Source organism: Emiliania huxleyi, assembly GCF_000372725.1.
Source record: "Emiliania huxleyi CCMP1516 unplaced genomic scaffold EMIHUscaffold_48, whole genome shotgun sequence".
Taxonomy (NCBI): Eukaryota; Haptophyta; order Isochrysidales; family Noelaerhabdaceae; genus Emiliania; species Emiliania huxleyi.
This window is the reverse complement of record NW_005198391.1, coordinates 179,169-197,038: the sequence shown is the minus strand read 5'-3', so window position 1 is coordinate 197,038 and position 17,870 is coordinate 179,169. Positions and strand designations below refer to the sequence as shown.

General features: G+C 68.1%; 6 protein-coding genes across 6 annotated transcripts in view; 3 read left to right on the top strand and 3 right to left on the bottom strand.

Moving 5' to 3' along the window:
• Positions 1–195: 195 nt before the first annotated feature.
• EMIHUDRAFT_103292 (hypothetical protein) lies at positions 196–4,642 on the bottom strand (the record flags this gene model as incomplete). The annotated part of the gene is made up of 3 exons (XM_005767686.1): positions 196–285; positions 473–4,045; positions 4,478–4,642. The coding sequence occupies 3 exons, from the start codon at positions 4,640–4,642 to the stop codon at positions 196–198; spliced, it is 3,828 nt and encodes a 1,275-aa protein (XP_005767743.1).
• A 2,528-nt stretch (positions 4,643–7,170) lies between these two features.
• Positions 7,171–9,441, top strand: EMIHUDRAFT_211465 (hypothetical protein; the record flags this gene model as incomplete). Its single annotated transcript, XM_005767685.1, has 4 exons — positions 7,171–7,209; positions 7,360–7,518; positions 7,645–8,415; positions 8,635–9,441. 4 exons carry the CDS (start codon positions 7,171–7,173, stop codon positions 9,439–9,441), a joined length of 1,776 nt encoding a protein of 591 aa, XP_005767742.1.
• Positions 9,442–9,932: 491 nt separating this feature from the next.
• On the bottom strand, positions 9,933–10,583 carry EMIHUDRAFT_211464 (hypothetical protein; the record flags this gene model as incomplete). Its single annotated transcript, XM_005767684.1, has 1 exon — positions 9,933–10,583. The coding sequence occupies one exon, from the start codon at positions 10,581–10,583 to the stop codon at positions 9,933–9,935; it is 651 nt and encodes a 216-aa protein (XP_005767741.1).
• A 660-nt stretch (positions 10,584–11,243) lies between these two features.
• Positions 11,244–12,218, top strand: EMIHUDRAFT_356426 (hypothetical protein). The gene has a single exon (XM_005767683.1). It carries the CDS (start codon positions 11,833–11,835, stop codon positions 12,076–12,078), a length of 246 nt encoding a protein of 81 aa, XP_005767740.1. The 5' UTR covers positions 11,244–11,832; the 3' UTR covers positions 12,079–12,218.
• An 86-nt stretch (positions 12,219–12,304) lies between these two features.
• Positions 12,305–14,202, bottom strand: CRY3 (putative Cry-DASH cryptochrome; the record flags this gene model as incomplete). The annotated part of the gene is made up of 2 exons (XM_005767823.1): positions 12,305–14,110; positions 14,173–14,202. The coding sequence occupies 2 exons, from the start codon at positions 14,200–14,202 to the stop codon at positions 12,305–12,307; spliced, it is 1,836 nt and encodes a 611-aa protein (XP_005767880.1).
• Positions 14,203–16,870: 2,668 nt separating this feature from the next.
• The window catches only part of EMIHUDRAFT_103289 (hypothetical protein), a gene marked incomplete at both ends in the record, with an annotated part of 2,061 nt that continues 1,061 nt past the window's right edge, over positions 16,871–17,870 (top strand). Inside the window, one exon of the mRNA XM_005767682.1 lies at positions 16,871–17,851. Coding sequence (XP_005767739.1) covers positions 16,871–17,851 — 981 coding nt within the window. The remainder of the gene's footprint in view (positions 17,852–17,870) is intronic.

The window sequence follows — 17,870 nt, the reverse complement described above, 5'->3', positions numbered from 1 at the left end:
GGATGGAAAGTGACTTGCGGACCCCCTTGAAAGGCTTGGGTGCAGCAGGCGCATCGCTGAAGAGCTTGTGCTTCGAGTCGCCAACCGCAACGCTGGGTCGACTGGGTCGGCGCTGTGGGTCCGGAACGAGAGCTGCTGCTGCGGCGGCGGCGCTTGCACCCAGCACCTCCGGAGCCGGAGGGAGGTGCGGGGAGCTTACTCGCCGCGTCGCCTTGAGCAGCTCAGCGGCGGCCTCAGCGTCGCTGACGCCTGCTGCCGCAGCGGGAGCGACCACAGCGGGCGCACCTGTCTTTGCTGGCACATCGACATCCGGGGCGAGCGGCGCCAGGGCGATGGACGGCGCCACGGCATCTCGCTCGGTTGCAACGTCGGGCTGCGACGATGCCTCGGGCGCTTGATCGCCGCTGCTGCTTGGAGAGGGCGAGTGCGGCGCGGCTTCTACTGGCGCCGGCGCGGCCGGCTTGGCGGCCACCGTCTCCGTACCCATTGGCGCCTGGTCGGCGCGCGGCGAGTAGCACCCCGCCTCAGCTGCGTCGCCACCCTCCGCCTCGACCTTGCCGCCCGCTGCTGCCACTGTGCCGCCCGCCGCGTCCGCCTCACCGCCCGCCGCTGCCACCTCGCCGCCCGCCGCTGCCACTGTGCCGCCCGCCGCGTCCGCCTCACCGCCCGCCGCGTCCGCCTCACCGCCCGCCGGTGCCGATGCCACCTCGCCGCCCGCCGGTGCCGCCACGCCGCCCGGCGCGGCCGCCTCGACGCCCTTCACTGCGTCCGCCCCGCTGTCCATGGCCGCATCCACAGGAGAAGATGTCGGCGGCGGCGGCGGCGGCGGCTGCGGAGGCGGCGGCGGCGGCTGCGGAGGTGGCGGCGGCGGCTGCGGAGCTGGCGGCGGCGGCACCGATCTCGGCCCCGATTCCTTTGTTGCAAAGGCGACGACTTCTTGCGCACTCGCCTGATCCAGTCGCGGCGGACCGCTCGCCGCCTGCCTGGTGTCCGACTGCATCCCCTGCCCCTTGCGCAGCGACGCTCGGGCCATGCCGCGCATGAGGGAGTGCAGCGCTGTCTGCGCTCGCCCGACAGCGAAGTGCGAGCCGGAAATCAGGATCTCGACGTGGCTGTCCGAGGACGCCGACGAGACGTCAAGACGCGCGCCGCTCTCCTCCTCGACACGCTGCAAGCTGCTCGGTGCGGAAGGCTGGGGGCGGGCGAGGAGGAATCGGCGCTCGAACTGCGAAACGCGCGTCCGAATCGTTGTCTGCGGCCCCGCCAAGCCGCCGGATCGCGTCGCGTGTGACTCAGCGCCTCCGGAGAGCCTCCCTGCCTCGAGTGACGCAATGTCGCGCCCAAGGCAAGCGACGCGCTCCTGCAGCTGGCGCGCCGTCCGCTCTAGCATGCCCTGCCGCAGCACGTAGTCGTTGTTGATCATCGACTGCTCGTGTGCGATCCGCTGATGCATCTCACCAAACCCGCCGACCCAATTCAGCTGCACGACCCGCTGGACCTCGCACGCCCGCGCGTCCCGCTCCTCGCGTAATCCCTGGATCTGGCACTGAACCTGCTGTAGCTGCTGCATGTTGATCTTCTGCTGCATCTTCGAGTACCTAAGCTGCTCTGTCTCCGGCGCTGCGGCGGTGCTAAGGACGGCGGATGGCGGCTGTGGCGGCGGCGGCGGCGGAGGCAGCTGCTTGCCTTGCGTAGTGGTACGGAAGCGCTGAAACGCATTGGCGACAAGGGAGGACATGTTGTCTGTGCCCGCTTCCGGCAACGTCTCGGGGACGGGCGCGGTGCTCAGCATGATGGCGCAATCGTCGTCACCACCGCGCCCATCTCGGGCGAGATCGACGCGCCTGGGCTCCCCGGCGGGCGCCGGAGCGTCGGTCTCGATCGAGGCCTTGCCTGCGCCCGGCTGCTTCGCCACGGCGGGCGCGACACCAGACTGCTCAGCGAGGGATGCCATGCTGACGTCCTGGTCTGCGAGAAGGGAGAGGCCGGGCCGGTTGTAGTCGCAGAGCTCCTTAGGCACCGGCCCGGCGAACGGCTCCATGATGTCGCGCCGGCGGATGCGCCCGGAGCTCGGCGCCGGAGCGGGTGCGGGTGCGGGTGCGGGTGCGAGCACCGCCTTGGAGGCCGCAGCTGCGGGCGCCGCAAGTACCGCCTCCTCTTGCAGCCCGCTCGCCGGCACGGGCGCGCGGTTGTAGTCGCAGAGCTCCTTTGGCACCGGCCCGGCGAAGGGCTCGACGATGTCGCGCCGGCGGATGCGCCCGGAGTTCGGCGCGGGATCAGCAGCAGGCGCGGGCGCGGCAGCAGCGGGCTCCGGCGCGGTCTCGGTCTCGCCGCGATGCTTGCGCCACGCATCGGGCACAGAGACGGCCCGCAGCCCTGCTGGGCCATGGTAGACGTTGTACCGCTTCGCGCTCCCCTCGCGCACCTCCACACTCCAGTTCGGCGGGAGGTTCGCTGCTGCCGTGGCGCCGGCGCCGCTGCTGCTGGCGGGGGCAGCCCGGCGCCGCTTTGATGCGGGCGCGCCGTCTGCATCGGCCCCATCCGGCGCGGCACCGTCGTCGGCCGCGTCACCCGAGTCGCTGAGAGCCGGCGGTGCCGCGTCAGCCGCTGCCCCTGCGCGCAGCGCCTGATGGCGCTCCTTCATAATCTGCCTCATCGCCTGCAGCTCCTCCTTGAAGCTTTGCTGCTGCCGCCCCTGCTCCGACTCCGCATGGCGTGGGTCCTTCCCCGTCTCCTTGTGGAGCACCGAGCTGACGTTGCGGTGCACGCGGTCCGCCAGCTCGCGCAAGGTCTCGAAGAGGCGCGACGCCTCGGCCGCCAGCGGGCAGTCCGACGGGATGGGCTCGAGCAGCTTGACGACGCGCTGCAGCGCCTCGTGCTTCTCGCGGTATCGCGCGAGCTCCGCCGCCGCCGTCCGCAGGTCGGACAGCGCGACGCGCAGCACGCCCGCGTCCACGCCCACCGCCTCCCACTCCAGGTCTGACCAGTAGCGCGAGAGCTCGAGGTATTCCCCGGCGTCCTCGGTCGAGGCGTCGGCGCCCTCGGCCGCCGCGGTGACCGAGAGCGACGGCTGCGGGCAAAAGGGCAGCGCGGAGCCGTAGTTGAACTTGATCTCCTCGCCCGCCTTGATTTCGCGGATCGCGCGCAGCGTCGGCACGCGCGGGAAGAGCTGGAAAGCCTCCGAGCGCGCGAGCGGGACGTACGAGATATGGCAGTTGGCGCCGAGGCCAATATCGTGGTTGGCCATCGGGCCGGCCCCCTGCGAGAACTGCGTCGCGTGCGCCTTGGTCGGGAGGAAGACGCCGTGCTCGCCCGGCGTCTCTGAGACGCCCGACGCATACTGCCAGCCGTCCACGAGGTAGTCCGAGTCGGAGATGCGCATCAGGTAGCGGTGCGACTGCGAGCCCCGCGCGTCGCGCCGCACGCGCGCCTCGTCGTCGGTGATCAGCTCGCCCCCGTAGACGGTGATGATGTCGTTGCACGCGAAATCCTGGCACGCGAACAGGCCGCGGCCAAGGGCGTTTTCGCCGACAATCGTCTGAACCTTGGACAGGCGAATCTCCACCTTGCCGTTGGCGAGCGTCCCAAAGTCGGCCCACACGTCGGCGTCCGCCTCGTCCGGGATGAAGCCGAGCATCAAGAGCTGCTGCACCGGCTCGAGGCCGCGCATCAGCTGCGTCCGCTTGGCGGCACTCTCCCGGTGCTGCTCGCCGCGCGCCGGCTTGCCGTCGCGCGCCTCGCGCGCCGGCTCGCGTCCCTCAGCCCGCGGGCGCGAGCGCTGCCGCTGCACCGCCGAGCCCTCGGGGCCGGCGGCGCCCTCGTCGGCGGCGCCCTCGCCACTCCCCGACGGCCCGGCCGACTCGGACCGCTTGCGCTGCGGTGGCGCCGCCGCCGCCTGAGCGGCAGGCGCGGCCAATGGCCGGCTCCGCGCCTTGCCCGGCTTGGAGCGGCCGCCCGGAGGCGGCGCCTCGCGTGCGGCCGCCTGGCTCGCAGCCGACGGCGCGGCCTCCTCCGCAGCGGCCGGAGGCGGCGGCTCCTCCGCAGCCTGTTCTGCGAGGGGGCTCGACGGCCCGCCGCTCTCGCTGGACGCCGTCAGGTCTGGCGCCGAGCCGCTAGTGCTGGCGCCTTCCTCCGCGGTGCGAGCCAGCTGCGCGCGGAGGGGCGGCACCGACGCCGCGCGCGCGCCAGCCGTAGCGGCGGCCGGTGCAGGCGCAGGCTCCTGCGCACGCTTCGACGCCGCGCGCGCGCCAGCCGTAGCGGCGGCCGGTGCAGGCGCAGGCTCCTGCGCACGCTTCGACGCCGCGCGCGCGCCAGCCGTAGCGGCGGCCGGTGCAGGCGCAGGCTCCTGCGCACGCTTCGACGCCGCTCGCGCGCCAGCCGTAGCGGCGGCCGGTGCAGGCGCAGGCTCCTGCGCACGCTTCGACGCCGCGCGCGCGCCAGCCGTAGCGGCGGCCGGTGCAGGCGCGGGCTCCTGCACACGCTTTGGCCGGTCAGGCTCGCCGTTTGCCACGAACAGCTCCGGCTTTTTTCGCTCGCGCTTGCCCTGGTGGGCGGTCGGGTCGGCGGTCAGGATGCCAGAGTTCTGGAGCTTGACCAGCTCGCCCAGCCCGGAGGGGAGGCTGCCGTGGCTCTTCTTGGGCATCTCTGAAGCGGCAAGCCAGACGGGAGGGTAGCAGCTGAAGGCTGAAAGAATTCTACGAGCGCAAGCCCCTCTCACAGCAGACTATGTGGGAGACTCGTGCCGCCGCCCCTGCCACCCCTGTGTCAGTGTGCATGTGCGAGAGACTGCCAGCGACAAGCTGGAGGCAGGTCGCTAGACTGAGATGAGACCGCCGCCAGTGGATGTGGGAGTCCACCGCGCACCGCGCTGCGAGCCTGTCGTGTCCCTTGTCAGGAGCAGGAGAGCCCCACCTGTCCCCCTGATCGTCCTTCCAAAATCCTGCTCGTGCAGGTGGGGACCTTGTCCTCGTCCCATCCCTCGTTTGGCGTGTCTGTTTTCTTTCTTTCTTTCTTTAGCAGACTGGCACGAACTAGCACCACAAAAGGCACAGCAGCTGAAAGAAATACACTGCGAGCAAGAGGGGACCCCAGCGCCAACATCATCAGAGAGATAGGAAGAGGCGGACAGCCCCTCTCACAGCAGACTGGCACGAACTAGCACCACAAAAGGCACAGCAGCTGAAAGAAATACACTGCGAGCAAGAGGGGACCCCAGCGCCAACATCATCAGAGAGATAGGAAGAGGCGGACAGCCCCTCTCACAGCAGACTGGCACGAACTAGCACCACAAAAGGCACAGCAGCTGAAAGAAATACACTGCGAGCAAGAGGGGACCCCAGCGCCAACATCATCAGAGAGATAGGAAGAGGCGGACAGCCCCTCTCACAGCAGACTGGCACGAACTAGCACCACAAAAGGCACAGCAGCTGAAAGAAATACACTGCGAGCAAGAGGGGACCCCAGCGCCAACATCATCAGAGAGATAGGAAGAGGCGGACAGCCCCTCTCACAGCAGACTGGCACGAACTAGCACCACAAAAGGCACAGCAGCTGATCTTCTTCGGCAAGCTGGGCCACGGCGACGAGCAGCGCCAGCTGCAGCCGAAGAAGATCGAGGCGTTGGCGGGGCGACGCGTCGTCGCGGTCTCGGCTTGGCTTTACCACAACGTCGCAATACACTGCGAGCAAGAGGGGACCCCAGCGCCAACATCATCAGAGAGATAGGAAGAGGCGGACGCCCAAGGGTGGGCGACGGCTAGCACCACACTCCTCTCCTTAAAATCCCTGTGTGGTGGCGGCGTGCCGTCCTCCCTCCCTCCCTTGGGTTCGACGTTTTCTTTCTTTCTTAGCGCCAACATCAGGGGCCAAAATATGCCGCGAGGAGGGCAGAGGCCAGAGCTGCGACGAAAGGCGAGAGAAGAAGCGAGAGCAAGGGAGCACAGGAGAGAGAACGACGAGAGTGGGACGACCGCGAGGTGGCATGAAGGTTGCAGCGAGAATCGGCGAGGGACTGCGAAGGGAGATATAGGAGGGGCACAGGACGCGGTACAAACGCGGTACACCAAAAGGCACGGGCTGCCTGCACGGCGTTCACTCGAACGCCATGCACATGGCGCGGAGCAGCATCGGGTTGGTGTCGAACCCGAGCGGGTCCTCCTCCCAGTCCCGGTGCCCACCCTCCGCGTCATCCTGCAGAAGGCGATCTGTGATCTGTGTGAGGGTCCGCCCCATCGTCGAGCGCCGTGAAGGTTGTAGGTTTGTTGTTGGCAAATCAAGACACAGAGCTCACACAGAATCACAGCGGGAGGAAAGCGGCGAGTCGCAATTCCTGGGGTCCTTGTGGCGGGCCACCCTGTCTGTCCAGAAAGGCATGGATGCCAATCTGGGGTCTCTCGACCGAGTCTATGAGTCCTGGCCGCTCCCGGTGGTGGCAAGGTTAAGCAACCAAGCGACGGAGATGGTGCGGGGGTACGGGTGTTCCAGGAGGTCACGACACGCACCGACCCTTCATTCACGAGCCGAAAGGCTATGCCCGGAGAAGGATGGTGTTGGATGGCTGCAGGATGGATGGGAAGGTGAAGAGCCCGACTCGGACTGGACACGAACGCGGTATGGGTGGACGCAAGACAGAAGATGACGGCACGCTGGAGCGACACACACTATCGGGCGCGCGTTTGCCCGGACAAGAGACGAGCGGCTCTTTCGGGCCAGACTATGTTCACAACGGTGGGAGGCCAACCTCTAACCATGTGAACCAAAAAGAAAAAATATATTCTCAAAGCCAGTCAGAGCACCGTCCAAAGGCGGGTGCTGTCGACTAAGGGACAATCTTGTCTGTCGGCAGCCGAACTTGTGATGGGACACCCTCGGAATCCAACTGCGTACTACTTGGCTAGCACGCTATTGGCATACCGACGGCTAAGGCCGAAATCGGTTCACACCTGTTTTTGCAGGTGTGAACACAAAGGATTCGCTGTATCAACTCAGCTGCTCCGCTTACACTTACCTGTGAAGTGTGAACAGCGGATTTTGAATCAGCGTTCTCCTTGAACGATATCGGTGTCGAAACACCGCTCTGACAGCGCTCACAGCTGCACAGACAATTGGAGAAACTGGACCCCAGACTTCGCGCCGGACTTCTCCGCGCTGCCCGCGCTGTTCGGGGTCCGAATGATATCCGCGCTCAAAGTCACGGTCGCTGCCGTGCTCGTGAGCACGTCCCTCACCTGTCTTTTGCTCCAGAGGCAATTTGCCTCGGCCACCGCTCCTCGCGGCACCACCATTGCCGCCGCCGCCAGACCCGCCGCCGCCACGCCGCTCGCGCTGCGCATACCAAAGCCCGGAGCGGTCGCTTCGCAGCTGCCGGGCCAGCGGGACAGCATCCTCCACGTCACGTTCGCCTCCTCCTCCGTGACGGAGCTCCTGCACAACTGGGCGCTCCACGTCCAGAGGCTGCGCTTTGCCGCCGTCGTCGCGGCCATCGACCTCGAGACGGCCGCCTTTTGCGAGGAGCTCGGCGTGCACCACCTGCTCGCGGGCGGCGGCGCGCTCACCGGCGCGCTCACGGCCGAGCGCGCCCGGCTCGGCGGGCGCGCCAACGTGCGGGGCAACGCGACCCTCTTCCTCGCGCTCGGCGCGTCCAAGGTCGACGCGGTCGCCTACCTGCTGCGGCTCGGGCAGAGGCCGGTGGTGGTGTCGGACGTCGACGTGGCGTGGCTGTCCGACCCGACGCCCATGGTGCGGGGCACGCTGCCGGGCCTGGCCGACTTTGCCCACGCCGACCTCCTCGCCTCCTCGGACTGCGTCTCTGCCGAGTGGGACGTGGAGGACGACGGCTGCTTCCACACGCTCATCGACCGAAACACGGGCGTGCTCGTGGTGCGGCCGAACGACAAGTCGGCCGCCTTCCTGGGGGAGTGGGCCGAGCGGACGGCGGGCGCCTTCCAGGCGTGGGAGACGGACCAGACCGCCTTCGACGACCTCCTGCGCGGCCGGAGGCGCGGGCACCGGCGCGCGTCGACAGAGGCGGAGCGCGAGGCGTGGCTGCAGAGGAAGAAGGACTACTGCGGCCTCCCGCCGACGACGAGCGAGGAGTCGACGATGGGGCAGCGCTCGCTGCGGCCCAACGGCGTCCCGCACGCGACCGGCTCACGCTACCTCTACGACGTCTGCATCCCGGGCGTCTCGCGGGCCTTCACCTTCGGCATCATGCCCGTGTCGCTGGTGGCCAACGGCCACACCTTCTTCGTGCAGCAGCTGCAGACGCAGACCGGCGTGCAGCCGATGGCCGTGCACGCAACCTACCAGTTCGGCGACCTCGCCGACTGCGCCTTCGGCAAGCGCGAGCGTTTCCGCGAGTGGGGCCTCTGGCGCGTTCCCGACGACAGCCTGCTCGCGTCGCTCGCCGTACCAGAGGTGGCACCCGAGCCCGACCGCGCGCGCGCGGCGAGGGCGCCGGCCCGCAAGGCGGCGGCCCGGGCGGCGGACGGCGCCGACCGGCACGTCGGCGTCGCGCGCCCTGCCGCGCCGCCCGCCGGCGAGGCGCGGCTGCTCGTGCTGCACGACGACGACGCGCCACTGCCGCCGCCGGCCGCGTGGGACGGCGAGCGCGACCCGCACGCCCGCGGGCGGCAGCACGTCGAGCACGTCAACGCGCTGCTGCGGCGGCTCGCCGCCGGCGTCGCGCTTGGCCGGGCTCTCAACCGGACTGTCGTCTTGCCGCGCCTGTACTGCTACTGCGACCGCTACTGGGCTCGCCTCACCGAGTGCACGATCGGCAGGCAGGCGCTGCCGACGCAGCCGCTGCCCTTCCGGTGCCCGATGGACCACCTGCTGCCCATCGGCGGCTGGCACGGCGCCGAGGCGAACCGCCTCGCCCGCCCGCGCTGCGCAGGCCCGACGCGGCCAGACGGGCCGCCCGAGGAGGGCTTCCCGTACCGGACCGCCGCCTGGCTCGAGCGGCTGCGCGAGAGCGCCCCCTTCTTTGTCTCTTCGGCGACTGTGCGGCCGGACGGCGGCGGGCGGTCCGACTCCGCCACGTCGCGCGGGCCGAGGCACGGCGCGCTGCTCGCCCACGGGCACACCATCTCTCTGCCCGCCGGGGCGAGCGACGTGCGGCTGCGAGAAGCCTTTCGCGAGGCGGCGGGCCGCTGGTCGCGGCGGCAGCCTCCGCCGGCGGTGCCGCTCGCAGCGAGCCGCGAGCCCACGCTGCTGCACGTGTCGCTGGAAGACGCGGCCAGTCTGCTCGGCTGCACGTCCGAGCAGCCGGTGCTCGCGACCCTCTTTCAGAGGTTGTTCAGTACCCGATGGTGCTACCGGCCCGAGGAGATGACGGAGGTGCGAAAGACTGCGAACGGCACCGTGGACGTGTGCGTGTGGGGGTTCGAGTTGCCTGCTCCCCCCAAGCAGTGCGCGAGCAATGCTGGGGGTGCGCCGCTTTGATGGTCGTGTGGGCTGTCGGGTCCCGTCAGTCGGGCGTCCCGGTCACACCGCGTCAGCCTCGCGACGAGCGACGCTAGGAGGCCCCACGAGCCCCCGTCGTCGTTTCACGAACACCTCGGTGCAGTGTAATGAGCCGCGTGAGTTTGGCGCCGCCAGATACACCACTTGCGCCATTTCCCCTCGTATGCCGTACCGGCTTTGCACAGAGTCGATACATTTTCCCACCACAAGGGTGCCGATTGCCGACCCCCCAGCCCCCAGCCCCACCCCGCGCGGTCCCCCGCGCGACCCGCCGGCGGCCACATACACCTAAACACACGCCGAACTCAAACCGCAAACTCTACGCCTTCCGTGCCCCAACCCGGCAACTCTCGTGACTCGTCCGCACGCGCGACGCGCACAGAAGACAGGGCGCGCAAAGGCTCATCTCCAGCAAGCTCCTCCGCGATTGCCTGATCTTGATCGTGGATATCACGGCTCCACACGCCCCCTCACTCCGCACAGAAAAATGCCACGTAGACCGTGCCGGAGAGGACCTGTAGCGAACGCGTCGCGCTTCCAGCCGCGTCCTTTCCCACGGAGTCGACGTCCATTCGCATTGCGTCCTCCTTCGCAAGCAGCGTTGGTATGCAGTCGGCTCCACTGTCGTTGCCAGAGATTGCTAAAGAGGCCTCATCGGCAAGGGCCACGGCGAACGCCACTGCCGACTCGACGGGGAAATCGACCGCTGTGGGGGCGGTGACGACGTTAACCGACGCCGTACAGCGGCTCCGGTCCCACATTGCGTTCAAGTCTCGCCCCGTTGCAGAGCCCACGTTGCAGTCGGTCTTCACATCGCCAGGGAAAGCAAAGGGCGAGTTTATCTCTAGCGCGACCGGCGCCGCTCCATCGACGGCCAGGGTAACGCCAGTACCTTCGAGTAGCGTCAGGCTCCTGTCGATGCCGTGCAGCATGGAGAAGGGACCGCCTGGCGCGGCGAGATCCGCCATCGAAAGTCTCCAACGGAAGGGCGCGGCATTTTGTGCATGGTGGGCGGCATCGGGCGTGCGGTCGACGGCGATCTCGCGCGTGACACCGAGCCCGTTCGCCCACCGCTGCTCGGCGAACTCTGAACGGCGCAACACGGCAGTCGAGATACGCATATCTGTCACCCCTTCGAGAGAGTGGGCGCGGAGCTTCCGGTGAGATTGGTGGAGACACATCAATATAAGCAACTTGCGTTGTCAGCGTTTCAAGCCCAGCGAGCATGTTTGCCTAAACACGACGATGGCCTTGTGCCGTGGAAGTGACTGCTGGTTCGAAGCTGCGGGTGCGAGAGCATTCACAGCGCTCGTTCACGCAGTTGGCAGCAGCTCGTTGCCAGATGCAGAGGTGGCCGAGTTGGTCTAAGGCGCTGGATTAAGGCTCCAGTCTCGTAAGGGGCGCGGGTTCGAATCCCGTCCTCTGTAGCTTGGGTATGCGACCCTTTTGACACCACGGGATCTTCTTGTTTCCCCCTGTAACCTCGAGGTACAACATTTTTTTCGACGTTGGTCCGTGTGATTTTGTTTGCCCCGGTTGTTGTGTCGCAGTGTGTGCAGGCGATGTTCATCTCTTTTCGACCATCACCATTTAGCATTGACCATTGTGCGTCGTCGATATTTTCGCGTGCATAATATAAATAAATAAATAAATAAAACGGGCACGCCAAACGAGGGGTGGGAGAAGGACAGGGTCCCCACCTGCACGAGCAGGATCTTGTAAGGACGATCAGGGACACAGGGGAACGGGAGCGGGGAGCGCATCGCGACACGGAGGGGGGCTGGGCAGGGTTCACCCACACGACAGGGTCCCAGGGATTCCTCTCTCGTATAGGACAGGTTGCACCCGGCGGCACGGGGGCAGGCGCGGGCCTCCTACTGGTTGCGCTCTCCTAGTTCTCACCTGCTCCTGACAAGGGACAGCGACAGGCTCGCAGCACGGTGGACTCCCTATTCCACTGGCGATCTCTCTCGACTAGCGACCTTCCTCCGGCTTCTCACCAGCAGTCTCTCACTACCACGGGCACACTGACAGAGGCGGCCAAAAGGCTCACGTGGGTGGCAGGGCGGTGATAGGAGTCTCCCACTCTGTGGGCTTCGCTAGAGGTGCGGCCCCTGCGCGTGTCCTCGCCCTTGAAGGGGAAGGGGAAGGGGCTGTGTGTGTGTGTGTGTGTGTGTGTGTGTGTGTGTGTGTGTGTGTGTGTGTGTGTGTGTGTGTGTGTGTGTGTGTGTGTGTGTGTGTGTGTGTGCCTGCGGGCGCTGTGCGAGCCGCCCTGAACGACCACAATGTTGAGCGCGCTCGAGCACCGAAGCACCGCGAGCGCCGGCGAGCACCACCGCCCCGCGCCTTGGCGTGGGTCGGTAGTACACGATGCGGCGCCCAGCAGCTCTATCATGCGTCGCACCCGCAGTGGCCGAGCCGACCGCCGCTCGAACTGGCGCCGAGTGGCTCCCAGATCGAGCGCGGCAGGCTCAGTCGCACCGTCGCGGGGCGAACGCGAACCGAGCCGTCGCCGTTCGCCGCAGCCGCCAGCCGCCAGCCGTCAGCCGTACAGCCGTACAGCCGTCAGCCGTCAGCTCGCAGTCGCCGTCGCTGCCGCCGCCGCAGCAGCAGTGAGCGAGCTCCTGCGTCGTGTTGCCGACGCAGTGTGGACGCGCGCCGCCCAGCGGCGAGCGAGCGTGCTCGGAGTTGGGTCGGCGCGCGCGCGGGCGGACGGCGCCTGTAAACAGACAGCCTGCCCGCCCACTCGTTCAAAAACACACACACACACACAGAGCATAATATGGCATAAGCATGACAAGACATAACTTTCTCACAACCGTCCTACTCCTCGTCCTACTCCTCACTCTCCTCGGAGCGCAACCCAGAGTGCGCAAATCGACGCCGACCCCTGGGGCGAGGCCCGCGGGTGGGCAGTCACGAGAAGAGCTTCTTCTGCTTTCCGCCGCCGCCGCTCGCCGCGGGCTTGCGCTTGCCACCCGCCGCCGCCTGCTTGCCTGCCGCGGCAGCCTGCTTGCCATTGCCTGCGGCGGGCCCCCCTCCCGCCTTGCCCGCCTTGTGGGCCGCGTACGCCTCGGCCATCTTCCCCATATTCTCTTTGGACACCACCTGCGGAGCGTGTCGCTGGCGCGTGTGGGCGCGGGTCGTGCGGGTGTCGCCGAGGCGAGGGCGGTGGCGGGGCGAGGAGGGGGCGGGCTGAGGCGGGGGCGGCGGCGGTGGCGGCGGCGGCTGCCTGGTGGTCGACGATGGGCTTGGGGTAGTCGACCCCGATGATGCAGCCCGCCTCCTTCTGCACCGCGATGGGCGCCTTCCACGGCTCGTAGATGTACTTTGCCGGGAGGCGCGCGAGCTGCGGCAGCCAGTGCCGGACGTAGGCGCCCTGCTTGTCGTACTTTTGCGGAAAGGCGACCGGCGAGTAGCAGCGAAAGTACTGGTAGAAGAAGCACGAGCACGAGAGCCACATCCAGTTGCCAAAGTTGATCGCCTCGTCCGCGTCGAGCAGGTACTCCTCGAAGACGGCAGCGCCCGTCTCCCAGCTCTGCCACAGGTCGCCGCGCGTCAGGAAGCAGGCGACGGCGTGGCGCGCGAGGTGGTGGATCCAGCCCTCGCGCCGCAGCTGCGTCATCGCGGCGTCGATCCACGGGTACCCAGTCCGCCCCTCGCGCCACGCCGCCACCAGCGCCGCGTCCTCGCCCCACGAGATCTGCCTGCAGATCGGGTTGCCAACCATCCGGCGGTAGTTTGGCGTCGCGTGCATGCAGCAGACGTAAAACTCGCGCCAGAGCAGCTGGCCGTGCAGCGAGACGGGCGGCTGCGAGTGGCGCGGCGCCGCCTCCGCGTACACGGCGGCGACGCGCTCGTAGAGCAGCCGGCTCGACAGGCAGCCAAAGGTGAGGTACGGCGAGAGGACTGTCGTGGAGCGGCCGGCGCCCGCGTCGAACGGGCCGCCGGCGAGCATCTCGGTGGGCGAGGTCTTTGGCTTCTCGAAGCTGGCGATCCAGTCGCGCCGGCGCAGGTGCGCCTCCATCGCGCGGAGTGCGGCGCCCTCCCCGCCGCGCGCGATGACGGCCGCGTCGCCCATCGGCTCGAGGCCGAGCTCCTCGAGGGAGGGGATGGCGTGGGGAGCAGCGGTGCGCCCGGGCGGCGGCAGCGAGGCTGGCGGCGGCAGCGTCGTGACGGGGCGCGCCTTGAGCTCCTGGGCGAGCAGGCCGCGGAACTTGTCGTACGACGTGACGGGTGCGCCACGTGAGAGCAGCAGCAGCGCCTCGGGGTCGACCAGCGTGTGGCCGACACGCGTCACCACCTCGAGGCCGGCCTGCTCGGCTTGCGAGCGCACGGCCTTGTCGCGGCGCAGCGAGTACTGCTCGTAGTCGAGCTCGTACGCCAGGCGCGAGGCGGACCACTCCTTGCAGGCGGCGGGCAGCGCCTCAACCGGGTCACCGTGCAGCACAATGAGCCGCGAGTTGAGCTTGCGGAGCGACGCGTCCAGGTCGGCGAGCGACTCGAGTAGGAACCGCATCCGGTTGGGGTTGGTCCACGCGCCGCGCGCGCGCGAGCAGGTCTTCGGGTCGAGGCAGTAGACTGGGTAGAGCGAAGACGCGCCCTCGGCGGCGGCGATCAGCGCGGGGTTGTCGTGCAGGCGCAGCGCCTAGGGTCGGACGGCGGTTGGAAGGAGCGGGGAGGCAAGAGTACGGACGAGCACGCGCGCACCTTTCGAAACCAGTAGACCACAGCGACCATCGTGGGGGGAGGTGGCAGCGGCAGTTCCCGGAAGTGTCAGAGCGATGAAGACACGCAAATTTTCAGTTCACACCTCCCTGGCCGGTTTCCCTTGTTTACCTAGACAACACCCCAAACACTCGTTTCACTGCTTGGCGAACCACGCGGCCGTGGCGGACGCCTCGTTGGAAGCCTGCGGTCTGGTGGCCGGGCCGCCGTCACGCTGCCAGTGGCCTCGCTGCGGCACGCCCTGCTGCGCCATGCTTTGCGGCGGATACTCCGGCTGCGAGTACTTTTGCTGCGGCGTCCCGTGCTGCTGCGCCTCGACAAGGGCGACCCGCGCCTCGACAGCGGCGACGCGCAGGGTCGCCGCCTCGAGGGCCGCCGCGAGCATGGCTCCCTGCTGCTCGAGCAGTGCCATCCTCTCCTGCTGGGCCTCACCCGCCCCCGCCGCCTCGGGAGCCGCGTCGCGGGTGGCGAAGGGGTGAGAGGCATCCGCGCCACCAGCCACGCCCGCCGCCCTGCCCCAGTGCGGGTTTCCCTGCCGGTGCCCCTGCGGGTCTCCCGGCGGTGGCATCGCCCGCCAGTCGTCCGGGTGTCGTTGCGGCGACCGGTCCTCGCCCGGCGCGTCGTAACTCTCTCGGCCGCGGTGGCCGGGGTCAATGGGCGAGGCAGAGGCCCCTGCGCCAGACCCGTACTCCGCCCTGAATGCCTGGTACGCCTCGGAGGGTGACCTTGCGCCAAACTCCTCCTCCTTGAAGTCGTGCGGCTGGGGGCCAGCCCCTCCGCCTCGTCCGCCGTGCGTGGCCTCGTCCGCCGCGCTCCGCCAAACCGATGCGCCAGCACTCTGGGCGGAGGAGTAGGCGGGCGGCGCGGCCTCGCTCGGCTGTCCGGAGCGGCGGACGACCTCGCACCGCACCGGCGCCGCCTTGCTGGCCGCCAGCGCGCCCATCGTCGCCTCGTAGTTGCCGGCCGTCCTCGCGCCTCCCACGGCAACGAGCTCGTCGCCCACCGCGAGGCCGGACCGCAGGTTGGCCGAGTCGGGAGCGATCGCCGTGACGATCACTCGTGCGCGGCCAGCTTGGGACTCCGATTTGATCGTCAGCCCAAACGAGCCCGCCGCGCTCGTCCGCAGAATGACGCTCTGCGCTCCGCCGGCTGGACTGGCAGCCGAAGGTGCTGTCGCAGGCGCAGCGTAGCCGTCGCGGGACGCGGGAGCACTTCCGGCGCCATACGGCCGCCGGAAGTCCTCATTCGGCAGGTCGTAGAAGCTGCGCCGGGCGCCAGCGGTGCCTGCCTTGTAGGACTCGTACTCCTTCTCGCGACCCGGCATGGGCGACTCGGCGCCAAAGCCAGGACTCGCGCCCCGTGGCATGGGCGACGCAGAGCTATGCATGGGCGACGCAGCATGGTGAGGAGACGACGGCGCCTGTTTCCTGCGTGCCTCCTCGAGAGCCTGGACGAGCCCTTCCCTCTCGGACACCACGCCACGCCACGGGACGCCAAGACCATCCAGCTCGTCTTTCAGCTGTGCGACAGGCATCTGATTTGGAGTGGCCATGACCGGCGAGTTCACTCGCTTGGCGAGCATGACAGCTCTTGGTACCACATACGTGACTGAGCTGAGAACGATGTAGGCGAGCATCGACTCAGTAGTCGTCGAATCGAATGGATGCACACCGCACACCGCAAAGGATCGCCCAGCATCCAGAAAAGGAAGAAATTGTTAACCCGCGGTGCTCTTGCTCCCCTCCCCCCCTCGGGAGGGCCGAACTGAGGCGCCCGTGGGGACCCCGCAATTCCCTCCCCCCCTCGGAGGGCCGGACAGAGGCGTCGAGGGCCCCGCTCTTTCCCTCTCATAGCGGCCACTCTTCGGATCGCTGGTCGAGCGACTCCCGGGGGATGCCCCGCGCGCCTGACCCAGGCGCGAGAAACGAATCTGCGAGGCGTGGCCGCTCATGCGGCCCGATGGGGAGGAACGGGGCGGACTACGAGGATCGGCCTCTTCCACCGCCCTTCCTTGCAGCGAGCCCTCTCCAACCCACCCGCGCTACGTCGCGGGTTTGACGCATGGGGTCACTCCCGCGAAACTTGTGGGCAACTCCGTGCACTGACGGTCGGCCGTCAGAAAACACGCCTGCGTGGATCGCGTCACACCAATGCTCGCTACCCAACGCGGCCAAAGGATATCCATCCACCTCGTCCTCGAGAACCTCGAGAATACACACCTGGCTTCCAACTTTTTCCGGGGTATGGTTGGTACCCTCGCGGCCCAAAGGGTGGGGGGGTATGGTCCTGACCGCCCGAGTGAGTGAGTGAGTATTCTTGATACGAACACACACACACACACACACACTCCTGACCGCCCGAGGCCGGCAGCCGGGAGGCTGGGTCTGTCAGCAGGCGGGGGGTATGGTCTCGAGGTGGGTTGCGCGGGTACCATATGTACAGATCATCTCCAAGCGAGGCGGCGAATCCTCACAAAGCAGCCAAGGCGCGCTGGGTTCCAATTTTTCACCATATCCCGCAAAAAATCCGAACCCTGGCTGTCGGATGAGAGGCCATGCCCAGGGTCAGCCATGAGAGGGGGGGCCGTTGGGGTGGTCACCGGAACCCCGGCCCCAACCCCCGTTGCGACGGCGATCTCGCATAGCGCCCAAAGGCAGTCTTGCTGGCACAACCTGTGGCGATGCTCGACACGACGCTCCTCGCGAGCACTGCGTCCACCGAATCGCCAAAGCGCAAGCGCCACCAATTCAAGGAGATGTGCTGGGGCGACGCCATCTCGGGCGGCGAGCTGGGATGCGAGGCGCTGCCGCCAAACACAAAGAATGCTTTTCGTGAGCACTTTTGCCGGCGATGCAGGGAGAGGGGCGTGAGCGTACCCGTGTCGAGGGTTCGGATACCGGTCGGCGTTGACAGCGCGGTGATTGTCAACCGTAAGACGGGTGGGGTCTGGAATGAGCCGACGCGTACGTCGCACATGCCAGCGTTCCGAGTCGTGAACCAGACTGCAGACTGCACGGGCGCGAAGCTTGTGGTCTTGCGGGACGAGAGCCCGGTGCCGCTGCCCGGATTGGCCGAGCTCTCGAACTTCGGCGACCGCGTCGACTTCCAGATCTCCCGCACACTCATTCCTGTCGTGCCTCTGCCCTTCGCGCACTCGGCTGTGCCGCTGCCGCTCGCTTCCCATAGCTCCGCGACGGACACCGCCTCGCTGCTCGACCGCCCCGCCTCGCCGTACACTGGACGCTCGAGCAGCACCGGCTCGCCTTGCGCCGCCTCGCTGCTCGACGAGTGTGGGCTCGACGCAGCTGGGCTCGAGCACTCGCCCTCCACCAGCGGGCCGAGCTACTCGTCCGGAGACAAGCTCCCCACCTTCCTCCCCGACGAGCCCGGGCTTGACGCCGGACTAGACGAGCTACTCTCCTCCATCGCCTCCGAAGACGCCGTGTCCCCCTCGGCCGACTCCCCCTCGGCCCCGCCGTCCCCGCCGCCGCTCCCGAGCAAGCCTGCCCCCGCCGCCCTCTCCGCGCGGCGGCGGCGCTGCGGCGGCCTACGCCTCCTCCCCACAGTCCTGCTGCCGAGCGCGGCAATCCTAAGCTCCGTCGCAGCGAGCGGCCCCTCGCCTCTCGCGGAGCTGCAGCTAGGCTTCGCAGTCACCGTCGTGGTGCCCCCCCCCCCCCCCT